Consider the following 15,985-nt stretch of genomic DNA (forward strand, 5'->3'; position numbering starts at 1 on the left):
GTGTCAAGTTCTCAGCTTGCCTGGTTGAACTCCCTCACCTCTGCCCCTTTTTGCTTTCTTCCCTATGTTTATCCTCTTTCACTTGGTCTCTTGTCTGAGCTCTCATCCCAATCTCTTTTCTTTTCGCTCATTTCATCTTGCTTTTTCTATCTTCTTTCTCTTGTGCCACATTTTCCTCCTGCCTCCGTCTCCTCTTCTCATTTCTTTCGGCCTTTTGCTGTCTGACCATCAATCATTTCCTCAACACACTGTGTTCCTACTATTCTCCCTTTCTTTTCTGCTTAGTCTTCACCCACATAAACAGATTTCTCTGAGGTGTCTTCCCTTCATTTTCCTTTCTCTCTGTTATCACAATTTCATCCTCTACACTTAGGAACATTGCTTATGCTGCTCTCACACTGCAGAATCTACTAGTTTAGTCCCTCTAACTGGTTCTCTTACCTACTCTGCTCATATGCTTCAAGGAAGTGAACTAGCACCCCAAAAACTGATTGTTTCAGAGATTAGGATTTATAAGAGATGGATCATAATTTATATAAAAATATTACATAATTTAAATGGAAATGGTAGAAATCTAACCTCTTTACCAAAGAATTGTGTTTCTGATCAGTCTTGCACAACAGCAATTATACTTCATTTGATTTATTGTACTCCATTTCCCAAAGCAACGTTACTCAGCATTCTGTCTACTTCCTTTGCAGCACCAGACTGGAATAAAGATTCTAACAGTTATGACAACTCCCAAACCTCCTCCTTGTCCCATATGCTGTCATACCTTTCTACTTACTGATGTTTGTATTTTAATGTTTTTCTTAGATGTATACATCTCTGCTGAACTACAATCAACTGTAACTAAGACTGAGGGAGGACGTGCATAAAGAAAGATTTATTCTTGTTATGACTAGATCCTCTGAGGGCCTCTAGAGTTCTAAAAAAACCTAATAATTTTTTCCAGGTTGGGAGGCTGAATGAAACATTCAGAGACACAACCTAAATTTCACCAGAGACAGCTAAAGAGAACTGCAAGATGCTCCATCCCCACAAGGACTGAGCACAAGGCTTGCGGAGCACTCCTATCATTCTCCCGGGGAAATCAGAAACCAGAGCTCCTTGTAAAATTTAATAAAGTTTCATCAGTCATCCTTCACTTCCTGTCCTAGATCGACATACGAATTAAATGGAAGATAGTATATTGGAGAACAGAGTTCCAAAAATATTAATTTCATATTCAGAGGGGAAATCACAAAAAACTCATTCTACTAAGACTCATACTGATGGTACAATCTATTCATTGTAATACACTTGAGTCTCTACGGGAAAGTAGTGAACAGTATAACAAAATAAAACAAGGAAAAAATAAGTCTACTTATATTAGGCTGAATGAAGTACACAGAAGGTCATTATTTATAAAAGTGACTGTGTAAGTAATTACATTCCTCCTCCTGTATTACTGTATGGTGGAATTCAAGATTTTGGGGCTGATTCAAAGCCCACTGAAGTCAATGGGAATATTTTCTTTGACCTCCATGGGCTTTGGATCATGGCCTTAAACTGTATCTAATAAAAAAATTATAGGAGTCATAAAAGACACTTATTTAAAGAGTTAACTCCACTGGATCAATAAGGGTCAATACTGAAGGATAAACATTTGGCTAAAGATTAACAATGTTTAAAGCAAAAAAAGTGATTAAATCAGAAAGCAAATGTATGACATTTGTATAATAGGCAAGAAATGCAGATTCAATATTTTGGGTCAAAAGCCTTGTGGAGATAAAAATGCAGAGGAGCCATGCCAGTATTTTTCAACCTGGCCTTGCTGAGGGGAGCATCTCTACATCCTGCTCAGCCATCCTGATGTAAACCTTGCTTATATGACAGACAGGAACAGCTGATGGGGAGGAAAAGGACACATTTCTTGCCTTTCCACTTCAGGCTGTCTCTGCTTGCCATTTCTGCAGAGAAAGAGGGGGAAAGAGGGTACTGCACCATATACCTTCTTCAGAAATCCAAAAGAAAAGTTTCTGAAGGTAATAGAAATTAGAAGAAAAAACCTTAAAGCCAATGAAGAACATTAGAAAAAAATAGTTTAAAACCTTGTCAGAATTCTGTGAAAGGCTCCATTAAAACGGGACATGCAGAATCTTCCATCTGCACAGAATTTGAGGCAGAGAATTCTGAAGAGGCTTTCCTGGGGAGGGTGGGCCTAAACCCAGGCTCAGAGCAAAGATCTGGTCTGCCTCCTTTTGCCAAGGAAAAGGGGAAACGCAATGCTGTAAAGACTGTTTAACAGGGAGGAGACAGAGAATGCCCTGAAACAAAACTTTTCTAATAAAATGTATCAAGACAGTTTATGCTCTTTGAAATATTGTAATCCACAAAACTGACAATTATTTATACTAGGCAGCAAAGACTCGATCCTGAATGCTGTTGAACACTGCCGAAAGAAGCATGGAGAAAGTGTTTGGCAGCATTTGTACAAGGAGACATCCACACAGTGCCGAGAACTGAGTGCTCATCACGTGAGCAATCATCTATTCCTACAATTAGCTAAGTAATAGTTAATACAGAGGAGGGAGAAAAGAGTGTGTGATGGAGACTGCAGGAAGATGGCATGACCAAAGCATACAGAGGTAGTTGTTTAAGTGTAATCTGTAAGTGAGCACAAATTTTGTACACCACACATTTTTAGAACTTTCAGTTATTCTTACAGCCAACCAAGAACAAAGATGGCTGTTCAAATGCACTTAACCACTGCTCTTAGAAGAAAGTGAAAACAGGGCAGCCGTGAGGGCCAGTCACTGACACAGCCCACAAGCCTGTGGATCCAGCCCCATCAGTTTACCTCACCTTACAAGGTCACTTGTAATGAAGTATGCTCAGCAGTCCTACTGGTGGCTCAGTGGTGCTCTTTTGAAACCTTTATTTATACCCCTGAAAGACTGAGGCACAAACCCTGAGAGTTGTAAAATATAAGAGACGGAAACAGTAAGAAGTTGGGAGAAAACACAGTAGCAGCAAAACCAGTCAAACAAACAAGAAATAGTAAAGCAAATATTTCTCCAACTTTAAGTCTGAAAAATCTTATGGAATGGAAGCTATAGGTGCTGCACCTCTGAAAAAAAATCAGGCCACTTATTTAAGAGCCAAAACATAACTTTAAGCATCTATGTTTTAAAATGTTGGGCTGAGGTAATAGAACTAAGAATTATGAAAAGGTTTATAATGAGACCATATATTGAAAAAAATGTATAAAGTACGCAAATGTGGACCATAATAGCACCTATTAGGCAGATTGCTTTAAAATGCCTCTTGTGCCTTCTTGCTTTTATATTAACCCATGTATTCTCTTTGAAGTATATTATAATTCCTGAGCATAAAGACCTTCTCTTTTTATGAATTTTGAGGAAGTGCCACATAAACATACAGCACTCTGCAAACATGAAATATTGAACTGAAAAATTACTAAGTTATTTAAGTTTCATGAACAAGTTGTTGCTGGAATTACTCCTATTTCCATTATTTAGTGTCCTTACTATAGAAATATTATGTTTAGGTTTGATCTACCACATGTACTAACCACTGCAGAAGAAAAGGTTACTCACCCTGTGCAGTAACTGAGGTTCTTCCAGAAATGTGTTCCCCTGGGTGCTCCACTTCAGTTGATGGTGCGTCTCTAAGCCTTTGATCTGAGAATTTTAGCAGCAGTGTCCGTTTGGGTCACGCATATGCTCTCCCTGTTTCGCGGCACCATTGGGGCCTCATCCAGCGTGCACAACCTGACCCCCACCCCAGTTCCTTCTCTACTGGAGAGTCTGAAAATTGAACTCCAAGTAGAGAGGAGGAGGATGGATAGTGGAGCACCCACAAGGACACACATCTCAAAGAAACTGTTACTGCACAGGGTGAGTAACCTCTTCTTCTTCGAGTGATGTCCCTGTGGGTGCTCCACTTCAGGAGATTGTAGAGCAGTGCCCCAGGTTGGACAGAAGGGGCTTTGGAGTTCCTTGAGCAAGTGATGATATCACTGTTATACCTAACAATGCATCTGATCTTGAGCGCTAGTCATTTGCATAGAGTTTCGTAAATGTGTGTGCAGAACCCCAAGTGGCTGCTCTACATATGTCCATGATCAGTATGTTGTTTAGAAAGGCTACTGAAGTTGAAAGGGATCGGGTAGAGTGAGTTCTGATCCTCAATGGGGGTTTGAGGTTCTTTTGTTGATAGCAGAGGTGAATGCACCTGAAGGTCCATTTTGATAGTCTTTGTGTAGAGATAGCGGAGCCTTTAGAATGTTCCGTAGTGGAAATGAAAAGCCTCAGAGAGGTAAAATGCTAGCACGTGCCTGACGTCAAGAGTGTGTAGTATTGAATCTTGTGTACTCTTGTGTGGTTTGGGGAAGAATGAGGGGAGATGGATTGGCTGATTTATGTGGAAAGACGAGATATTTTAGGTAGGAATTTTGGATGAGGTTTTAGGTGACTTTGTCCTCGAAAAAGTTGGTATAGGGTGGGTGTGCCATGAGGGCCCCTAGCTCACCCACATGACAGACTGATGTGATTGCCATTAAGAATGCTACCTTCATTGATAGGTGTGTCAGAGAACATGTCGCTAAAGGTTCGAACAGAGGCCCGGTGAGGCAGCATAATACTAGGTTCAAGTCCCAGGGTGGCGTGGGTGTTGTTGGGGGCAGGAGGGTTGCAGGAAGCAGGCTTGTCTCCCACCACATGCCTAGTCTGAGCAGCGGAACAAGCTGTTGATAGATTCCCTCACTTCACAGGAATCTCCCTCAGAGATCTCCAGGAAACTCTCGTGGAGATACTGGGCAATCCGCTGCCACAGGTTCCTCGGCAGAGCTGCTTTGTTTCTTGCCCCATTAACGGTAACTTTCCCACGCCACTTTGCGGTGACGGGAGGTGGGGGGGAAACCATTGCTGCACACAGGCTAGCTGAGCAGAAACTGCAGGCTTGGAGAAGACCCTCCCTTGATTCCCTGCTCACCCTCAGCAGCGAGATATCTTCCATAATGATCACCTCCTGAGGGCAGTGTGGGGACAGAAATTATTATCAGGCCCACCCTACAGTGCTAGCTCTCCCCAAGAGCCACGTGCCCAGTGTACACCAGGGTCTGGGAAGAGTGATTTACCCTGCCCCGCAGCTACTCACTATTTTGGGGGTAGTATGGCTCATGTGCGCTTGCCTGGGGTCAGCCAGTTAGTGACAGGTGTGAGAGTACTGGCTGTGTTTTAAAGCACTGAATCACTGCTGTCTGTGTTGCAAACAATACTGCTTCTGTAAAATGTTGCATTTAAACTTCAGAGATGATCTTGGGAGCCCAGCCCCTCTTATCGGCGGCAGAACGGCTGCACAGAATTAGAAAGCGTCCAAGAAGAACTAAGGAGGACTTTCTGCGTGAGGTTATGATGCACTCGGCCGCTGAGAAACAGGAATTGAAGGAGTGGTGGGACAGCAAGAAGAAGGACCAAAAGGAGAACGCGGCACACCAGAAAGAAGCCACGGAGCAGCTCCTAACAGTTATGGAGTGCCAAGTGGACATGCTCCAGGCGATATTAGCTCTTCAAACTGAGCAGCTCCGTGCCCGCCCTCCCCTGCAGCCGCTGTCGCAAAACTCTTTCCCATACGCCCCACACACACCGCCAACACACTGTTATCAACCTCCTGGCTCCACTCTCTACCCGCAGCATTCCACTCCTCCCTCCTCACAGTCCAGCACTGTGGACTCCCACTGCACTCAAAACCCATCCCTCAGCAGTTTGGCCCTACTGAAGTACAGCACTGGGTGCATTGTACTCCAAAGGAGAAGGTTGATTATGATCCCTGGACATACACAAATCTGTAGCTGATCTCTTAAGAACTTCCCTTCCCTCCCTGCTGATGAATTTTTTCGTTTGACTCTCTCCTCCGGTTGTTGTCTTTTAATAAAAGAATTGGGTTTGTTTGGAAGCAATCTTTATTCTATTAAGTGAAAGCAAAAAAAGAGCACTGCAAAGCAACATATAATAATGTCAAGGACCCTCTTGCATCATGTGCACCAATCACCTCCTAGCACTGCAATCCCGAGCATAGCAACAAATATTAGTGGCTTTCAGCTTCAAATTGCTGCCTGATCCTTATGGCCCTGCACTGTGCCCCTCTAATAGCCCTGGTCTCTGGCTGTTCAAACTCAGCCTCCAGGCGCTGAGCCTCTGCAGTCCAACCCTGAGTGAAGCTTTCACCCTTCCCTTCACAAATATTATGGAGCGTTTAGCATGCAGCTATAAGCATAGGAATATTGTCATCGGCAAGCTCCAGCTTCCCATAGAGGCAGCGCCAGTGGGCTTTTAAACGGCCAAATGCACTCCATAGTTCATTCTGCACTTGCTCAGCCTGTTGTTGAATTCCTACTTGCTGCTGTCAAGTTGCCCCGTGTATAGCTTCATGAGCCACAGCATTAAGGAGTAGGCAGGGTCTCCCAGGATCACAATGGGCATTTTGACTTCCCCTATGGTGATCTTCTGGTCTGGGAAGAAAATCCCTGCTTGCAGCTTCTTGAATAGGCCAGCATTCCGAAAGATGCGTGCGTCATCCACCTTTCCAGACCAGCCTGCATTAATGTCTATAAAACGCCCATGGTGATCCACAAGTGCCTGGGGAACCACTGAGAAATACTCCTTGCGATTAATGTAGTTGGTGGCTAGGAGGTCTGGTGCCAGAATTGGAATATGCATGCCATCTATCGCCCCTCCACAGTTAGGGAAGCCCATTTGTGCAAAGCCATTCACAATGTCAAGCACATTGCCCAGAGTCACAGTCTTTTGGAGCAGGATGCGATTAATGGCCCTGCACACTTCCATCAACATGACTCCAAAGGTTGACTTTTCCACTCCGAACTGGTTAGCGACTGAGTGGTAGCAGTCTGGAGTAGCCAGCTTCCACAGTGCTATTGCCACGTACTTCTCCAGTGACAGGGCAGCTCTCATTCTCGTGTCCTTGCGCCGCAGGGCTGGGGCGAGCTCATCACACAGTCCCATGAATGTGGCTTTCCTCATGTGAAAGTTCTGCAGCCACTGCTCGTCATCCCAGACGTACATCATAATGTGATCCCACCACTCAGTACTCGTTTCCTGAGCCCAAAAGCGGCATTCCACTGTGGTCAGCACCTCCGTGAATGCCACAAGCAATGTCGTGTCATAGCTACTACGCATGGCGAGATCGATGTCGCACTCCTCTTGCCTTTGTAGTTTAAGGAATAACTCCACTGCCCCTCGTGACGTGTTGGTCAGAGCGAGCAGCATACTCGTTAGCAGTTTGGGATCCATTCTTGCAGCCTGAAAGAGGCAGGGCGCGCAGTACACAAACTGTTGAAAGATGGCGCCAAATGCGGACGGAAGCACAAGGATTGCTGGGATGTGAAGCAATGCATCACGGGGCATTGGGACTGGACCCAGGATGCCCCGCAACCCCCTCTGCCATCTCACAAGTTTTGGCAGCAAAAGAGAAAGAGGTGCTCTGTGGGATATCTGCCCAGAGTACACCGCTCTGAATAGCATTGCAAGTGCCAGAAGTGTGAACATGCTATTGCGCAGGCAGCTGTCAGTGTGAACACACAACAGTGGTTTCCCTTCTGCGCTCTCTGAGCAACACTAACTTTGCAAGTGTAGACGTGCCCCGAGATACTAAAGAATGGACAACAGTGTGATTATTGGGTAAGATCTGAGTTATATATTGATCTGGCTATGTGACTGATCTCTTGGGATTAGAGGACCCTATAAGTGATGAAATTGGTTTTCAATAACCACTCATCATAGAGTCCAGTGTCTGAGTGATGAAACAAAGGCTGGAATGACTGCATTTTTAATTTCTTGTTAACCAGTGTGGTGTGACAGAAGTTTACTTTTGTTACTGGCTTGGTATATCTGATGCAGGGCCGGCTCCAGGCACCAGCCCACCAAGCTTGTGCTTGGGGCGGCACCTGGAGGGGGGCGGCGCGGCGCTCCAGCCGCCGGGGAGAGTGGGGCCACGGCCGGGCTTGCCGCCCTCCCCCGGCGCTCTGGCCGCCCTCCCCCCACCCGCGGGGGGGAGGGGGGGGGCGGCCGGAGGCTTTTTTGCCTGGGGTGGCAAAAAAGCCATGGCCGGCCCTTATCGGATGTTAGAATAACCACCGGTTCGGAGGTGAGTCTGCCCTATTTCTCAGCAGTTTGTCCTGATCTGGTATTCTCAACTGTGACCCACTGAAGCACAGTGACATTAGGTGACACTGAGTATTCCCTCTACCAATTGCATTCCCAGGACCACTAGCAGCTGACAGGATAGAAGATAATCAGGGGCCAAATTATGCTTGCAGTTACACCAGTATGTAAATTTTAGAGTATTTCTACTGACTTCAGTGGAGATACTACACATTTACATCCGTTTATGTGAAAAGAGAATCTGTCCCTATGAATGGAAATGAAACCCAGGCCTCTTGCATAGTAGTGCAGAGCACTGCGAGTTAGCTACACGATCATCCCTTAAAATATTAATTTTAATTATAACAACATTTAATCTAACAAAACTATTAATGAAAATAAGTGCGAAGTTCGTCTGTTAAACAAATGTCTAATATGGGTGTGGACAATCCCTGTCTGGTTTTGTTAATTCATCTTGCAACCCCAAAAAAATCAACTTGACATTAAATCACCAGGACAAAGACCATAGTTACTGTGCATAATGCAGTCATATTCGTTAATCATACATAAATCCCTAAAGATGCAACTTTTAAATGGTTTCTCAGGAAATGCAACATTATTTTTCCGTTTTCTTTTATTTTTCAAAAAGTAGATTTAACTTTAACAAAACAAGAGTTTTGAAACTATTCATATAAAAGAAAATGTCAGAAACTGCATTCCAAATTGGCTACATGTAATGCAATTTGCAAAAGAAAGCTTTCACCATCAATCATCTTTCTTACAAGAATGAGGAAATGAAGGAGAAAAAGAAAACAACACACATGCAAAATGCCCCTGAAAGCTGGCCTGGGAACAACTGAAATGGACTTCTGTGCTTCCAGGCAGCCCTCCTAATGATGACAGCCACTGCTGTATTCCAGATTTCCATCACTTTAAGGAAAACCACACCCATGTTTTTAAAGACATTGCAGCATTTGAAGTTTTCATTTCCTGATGGTAGAGGCTGCAGGCCTTTTTTGAAATCTAGATTTATATGTTTTGATTTCTTATCATACATATTGTATGAAAACCATTTTTAAAAAATATGAGTTCAAAAAGCAACCTAGAAAGTTCCTCCGCCTATTTCTTCACAGAACTATTTCACAAGAATTAAAAAATACATTTATAACAGATAAGGGTTTGCTAATGTTCCATTTTTAAAATATCATGATTCTTCAAGAACATATAAAAAATTTAACCAATTGCTTTAGGCTAAAAATTGATATAGGCTGAGCCTCTACGCTATTTTTAAAAGTTTAGGAAAAGTACAAAGGTTTTAAATTATAGGAAGTGAACACACCTCCACAACTACCAGCTTACCAAATAAAAAGTGTTTTTATCTTTGTATCTCAAAAATATCCAAGATAAAACAAGAAATGTAACCTTGTTATTCCATAACATCGACTAGTGATTTGGATATTTAATCAAAGGAAAATAAGGTCAAGGTCAAGTGGTTTAAAAAGCAACTAAAGGGCAAAGTACCTTGTATACATCTGTGAGTTAAATACAAAATCCAATATGGCTATGTAATATTTGTGTGTGTGCGCGTGTGTGTATATATATATATATATAAAAATAAAAAATTTACTTACACCACATACTCCTAATTTAAATCAATTAATTAAAAATATAAGTACCAGATAAAACTACTACTGCATATATACAGTATAGTTACTTATTTACTAATTACCTAATAAGTAACATTACACTATAATGCACCCAACCCAGAGTACTTTCTTACACAAATCTTTACACAAATCTTTCCAATGAAACAATGGTTGTTATACGCTACAGTGTCATAAAACCATGCAAAATATTTCCTAAAGTACACAATCACAATCTACTAAAATGGTTCCACAACAGTCCATGATTTATAGAAGTATCTACTTTTTAGGTTGTGATACTCCTGCCCAGGGCCGCCCAGAGGATTCAGGAGGCCTGGGGCAAAGCAATTTCAGGGGCCCGGCCCCTTCAATTAAAAAAAAAAAAAAAAAAAAAAAAGGTGCAATACTATAGAATACTATATCCTCGTGAGGGCCCCTGTGGGGCCTGGGGCAAATTGCCTCAATTGCCCCCCTCCTCTGGGCGGCCCTACTCCTGCCATTAAAAAATACTAATAATGAAATGCACATAAAATCTAAATTTGAAATGTCTGTGCTTCTGTAGGATTAAGTATGAAGCTATGGCCAGGCCTACACACAGTTTTTCAACCATAGCTATTTTGGGGGTGGGTGTGTGTGGGGGTGTTTGTTTTACTGAAATTATACCAGTAAAATCTCTAGTGTGGATGCAGCTTTAACGACATAAAGGTGACTTACTTTGGTATAGCTTATTCCCCCTCTATGTGGTACAACTTTTGTTTATAGGCAAGCTCTATGTCTTCAACGTTGCCTATGGTGATTTGGTGCTACAGCAAATAAAGTATGTACAATCATATACTGCTATTAGACTTTTGTAATGCCTCATAACTAAAACAAGCTACAGTTACTGTAATAAGCTAAACCTCGGAAGCTCATATGATACCATGAGAGCTGCATTATATCATTTGTTGTTAAGTGTATTATAGCAGTTTCCACACAAAATTTCAACTCCACTGGCATGACACTGCCTTGCATAAAGGGACAGATATAAACTGTAGATGTTAACTGTGTGTGTTAGGAAAGCCTCTGAAAGTGGAATAAATTAAGTAATAACTATGACAAATAATTTGGCTTAATCTTTAAGAACTTCACATTTCTGGAATGAGCAAAATAGGTAGGTTTTCTTTTAAATGTTTCACAATAGCAAGTATGAGTTAAAACATTGGAATGGAAATTGCCTATCCAAAATATGCGATGGACTAGCAATATTTTGTGGCATATTGTCACACACATCTGGAAAATAAGAAGCTTGCCACCCACCTGATTGTTTCCTATGAAACACATCTACAGTAGGTAGTACTCTGCAATAAGCTAGCAAACACTTTTTGGAGTCACTTTGCCCAGTTTCCTTATCTTCCAATTTGAGAGTTATCACCTGCTTCTCTTTGGGGAAGGTAATCTTGTTTGAGAAGCAAGGGTGTGTCTGAATTAAAAGGAACGTGACAGAAGTGACAGTTTTTTTGCCACAGAAACTATCTTTCTTTTTAAAAACCTGTTCCTTTAGGTCTTGCCTAAAGCAGGGTGTAGCGGGGTGGTTACCCCGCTGCTGCCCTGAAGGGCATAAAACAGCCCTGGGAGAGGGCTGCAGCTGGGAAAAGCCAGGGTGATTGGGGGAAGCAGCCATGCCCCAATCAGGCCACAGCTGGCTCTATAAGAGGGCTGAGGGCCAGAGGCTAAGACAGACACACTCTCTCTCTCACTACTGAGAGAGAAGGACCTGGCTGCCTGGGAAGCTGAGGAAGGTATCTGAAATGGAGCAGTGCTAGGGAAGGGCAGAGGGAGCTGGGGAGCTCCAGCCTAGCAAAGCCCCAGGCTGCAGGCCAAGTTAAGGGCCCACAAGCGGATACTAGGGTTGCAGAAGTGCAGCCCAGGAATAGGGAGAGGCAGCTGGTCCAAACCCCCTTGCCGACAATGAGTGGTTTATAGACTGCAGTCTGCCCCAGGGAGTGGGGGCTAGATGGTGACTGGCAGTAGCCACTGAGGCAAGGTGAGGATAGAGGATGGGGGGGTTCCCCAGGGTGGGGAGACCCAGATTGTGGATTACTGCCAGGGGCAGAACCCTGACGTAGAGGGGCACCAAGGTCCGGGAGGGACACCCGCCTGCAGAGGGCACTCTGGATGCTGGAGAGCTAATTCCCGAGACAACCAGCAGGAGGCGCTGCACCGGCGAGACGTCACCTTGCCACACAAGGGTTGAGAGCAACAGAGAGTCATTTCTATTGAGCTGCAGCAAACATGTGTTCCTCAGTTTAGTTTTAAATGCCAGAACAGTCTGAGAAAATTTTGAACATCAATAATGAACATCAATTTCTGAACACCCCCTTCAGTCTTTTTTCTCCCATTCATGACTGTGCCTATTGTTAAGTCATTGTCCTTGCCTAACACAACTTCCCTTTTCCTTTATACCAAGCAACTGCCATCTCTCTCTCTCTCTCTCTCTCTCTCTCACACACACACACACACACCCCTACCTCCGACTTCTTTTGGTTTGTCTTCCATCACTAAACTCAACACCAGTATCATCTGTCACGTCTCACATTTGACAAGTGAAAACACTCCGAAACCCCACAAAACTGTAGCGATGTTAGTATGGCCCAGGGGATAGGGTGCGGGACTCAGAAGATCTGGATTTTGTCACTTATCTGCTATATGACCTTAGGCAAGTTACTTCATCTGTCTTATTTTGATTGTAAACTCTTCTGCATAGGGAATCTCTCTTACTATGTTTTTGTGGAGTGCCCCTCACAATAGGAACCCAATTGCAGTAGAGGGCAGTAAGCACTATTGCAATACCAAAATATAATATGTCACTTAACTTTGTGAGGTAAGCAAATTCTATTATGTGCAACTGTAACTCATCCACCCCCAATGCATCATCATCAGGATTTGAACTCTGGACCTCCTGCACTGCAGCACAGTTGGCACTCACTACAGTGAAAAGAGTAACTCCAATAATGGACAGCAGGAGTAGGCTGTAATCATTTGTGGACCACCTATTAGGGAATGCACAACATACTGAAACAATGATTACATATGCATGAGTAGCCTCATTTTACCTACAGCATAATCAGACACAGATTTGGGAGGTTCTTAAAAAGAGGCAGTGTGGCTAATGAAATAAGACTTTTGTCTGCCATATTCTATTTCCAGCTTCTGTTGCTTCTCAGGGTGGTATGAGGCCTCGCTCAGTAACGAATATTGTGAAAGGAACTGAATTACCAACAGCCGTTAGAAAACATGAGTGTAAGGCCTCATTGATTCTAGTCTGGTGCGAATGCCCCTAGCCCAATGTGTATTTTGATAGGGCAAGTGGGACAAGGAGGAGGATCTATGTTGTCTGGTTCCCATCTGGAGATACATATGTGCCATGCTAAAAAGAGACACTGGGGAGCATGCCCAGAACGTGGTATCTTGAAAAGTTTTAGCAGCAACCTCTACTGAGCATAATATAGATTGCAAATGGCAAATTTGACATTTTATAATTCAACCAGATCTGAATGGATTTCCATGTGGACAACAAAAGGCAAGTCTCTGACACGAGGACTATTCTTTCTGCTACAACTTACAGAGGCACTAGAGCCCTTGAAAAACAGGTCAGAAAAGTTTGCCTAATCTCAGTATACAATCTACTACTCTGTTAATAATAATTTATGATTTAAGAATCAGAGGAAAAGTCAGTCTATTTTACTCAGACAAGCAGTATGAAAGCTGACAGGATTAGCACTTGTCACCAAGAACAAACAGTTTTAATTATTTTTTTTTTTAAGTTTTAAATTTAAAATAGTATCTCAGAGCTTAGTGCTGGAGGCAGACATCTTGGTAAAAATTTTATCATTTAGGGTATTAGCTCACAGAAGACCAATGGAAAATACTATTACATTGCAGCAGTGGTTCCAAATCTTTTTTGTTGTTGTTGTTGTTGTTGGAGGGGAAGCCCCTACTTACAGTGGACAGGTAGGCAGACACATTCCTCCCCATCACCACACCATTTTCCCTTATCCTATGTCCTGGCACAATTGGTGGTCTTTTCTTTATATTGTCCATGTCCTTCTTTGTAATCCTATTGTCTCTTCTGTTTTCCTCCTAATTTTGTGTTTTTTCCACTTCAGAGTCTCTTTTTTGTTTTCATATTTTTTAATATGCCTTTTTGCTCCTCTTCCCAGTTCTCCCATACACCAGAAGGCTAACTATTGCTCAGGAGTCAAGATGGCATGTTTCTAACAACCTTGATTTATTATTTTTTTTTTTACAGTAAGTCACTGATATCTAAATCTAATTTTACATTCTCTTCAGAATCATTTTAACAAATTGGACAGGTTAATGAGGCTAACACACATTGACACGAAAGTACTTACATTGCATTTACTTTATCTTCTGGGCCCTGAACTCGGCCAGTAACAGTCCCTTGTCTGGTATTTTTAACCCAGCCAACTACTCCCATTTTCCTAGCTTCATCTTCTGTGTACTGATTTGGAAAAAAAAAAAAATACATATAGTATATTCAGTACCAGCAGTTATGACACACACAGATTGTGCATCAGTAATCTTAAAGCCCCAGTTTCATTTCTACAACTTTCTTAAAACCTACTCTTCCTAAAAAGTATCTGTAGATATTAATGCACCTACCAAAACACCAGGATTTTCCTGCCGGTTCTGGACTTGCAGCAGAAGCAGCCAATTTTTCAACAAGAGAGACTTATCCCACTTGTGCTTATTAGTGTTTATCATAACATCATCCCTTGGCTCCACGTCCAAGTTACACTGCAGGCAATAAGCAAGTAGCAGTATAGCGTCTTTGAGACAGTTTTCTCGTGATATGTCAGAACCTATTGATGGTTCCATTTGGGGGAGAAGACAAAAAATCGACACACTCCATTTTAAGAATTTTCAACATATGTTACTTTCTTGTGCAGAGGTCCAGGGTCTTTCACATTACCCCATAGCTGCCACTTCGAAGAAATAACACTGGCAGCAAAAAAACAGAAGGCTGTAAAAACTTCATCTTTTGTTAAAGCACTTCAGAATTTGCTACACTTCCTTAAGGAGCTATGACATCCCATCTTCAAGCAAACTGTCTAAATAATTAGCAACTTTCCTTGAGAAGTAAATGAAGAAGAACAAAACACTTGAAGAAGAGGGAATTGTGGTAGCAATAAAGATTGAAGTCCAGTTAAATGTTCGGGTTGTTAATGTGGCTCTTTTTGCAATACATTATTATTGTGAACTTATGCTGATTGTCACTTATTCACTTCCTGAGCTGGCTTCAGCCACTTCAGTTTATCTCCACTTTTTTTTTTTAAGTTTTGCCATTCTATATTATCTGTCTTTCTCATACCTAAGTAACATATGTGTATCTTTAAATATACATGTTTTAAAACCACAAAACTGCACAGAATAGGAAGTCTCTCAGAAATCCAGCAAAGAATTATTCCACCCAAAGAAGAAAGAGTAAGTCAATCAATATTAGCCAACACATGTTCTTCTACTTCCCATACATCAGTTATATAAATATAACTGTCACAGATATTTTAGCTACCTACATCTTTTCTAACTCAATCAAGATGAAACAATCTGTGTGCAAGCATGCATCTCATGTTTACATGCTGCAGAGTATAATCAGACTCACCACAATTGTAAACTTTAATGCAGTTTTCAAAGATATAGTTGGGAGTTTTCCACCCTATGTTTTAAATGTTGCTAAATAATACAATAATATACCAGAGTATGCATAGAGGCTCTCTCTTATATATATATTATATTATATAGTGACAAAGTTCCTCCTCTATCTTGGTGGGTCCTGCGCTTATTGGCAGATTTTCTTGCCTCAGAGATTCACCATGTGGGTTGGGGAACAGCCCAGAGACCTTCCCCTCTGGAAGAACCCACAGTCCAGGTCAATTGGGAGGTTTGGGGGGAACCCGGGCCTCCCCTCTACTCCGGGTTCCAGCCCAGGGCCCTGTGGACTGCAGCTGTCTATAGTGCCTCCTGTAACAGCTGCATGACAGCTACAACTCCCTGGGCTACTTCCCCATGGCCTCCTCCAAACACCTTCCTTATTCTCACCACAGGACCTTCCTCCTGGTGTCTGATAACACTTGTGCTCCTCAGTCCTCCAGCAGCACACCCTCTCACTCTCAGCTC

General features: G+C 42.5%; 1 protein-coding gene across 1 annotated transcript in view; it reads right to left on the bottom strand.

Annotated features, from left to right (window-relative positions):
* The window catches only part of ACYP2 (acylphosphatase 2), a 144,120-nt gene that overhangs the window by 114,818 nt on the left and 13,317 nt on the right, over nucleotides 1-15,985 (bottom strand). Inside the window, exon 4 of the mRNA XM_026652551.2 lies at nucleotides 14,200-14,309. Coding sequence (XP_026508336.1) covers nucleotides 14,200-14,309 — 110 coding nt within the window. The remainder of the gene's footprint in view (nucleotides 1-14,199; nucleotides 14,310-15,985) is intronic.

This window comes from Terrapene carolina, unplaced genomic scaffold (genome assembly GCF_002925995.2).
Source record: "Terrapene carolina triunguis isolate 2854851 unplaced genomic scaffold, T_m_triunguis-2.0 Scaffold120, whole genome shotgun sequence".
In the NCBI taxonomy this organism is placed as follows: domain Eukaryota; kingdom Metazoa; phylum Chordata; order Testudines; family Emydidae; genus Terrapene; species Terrapene triunguis.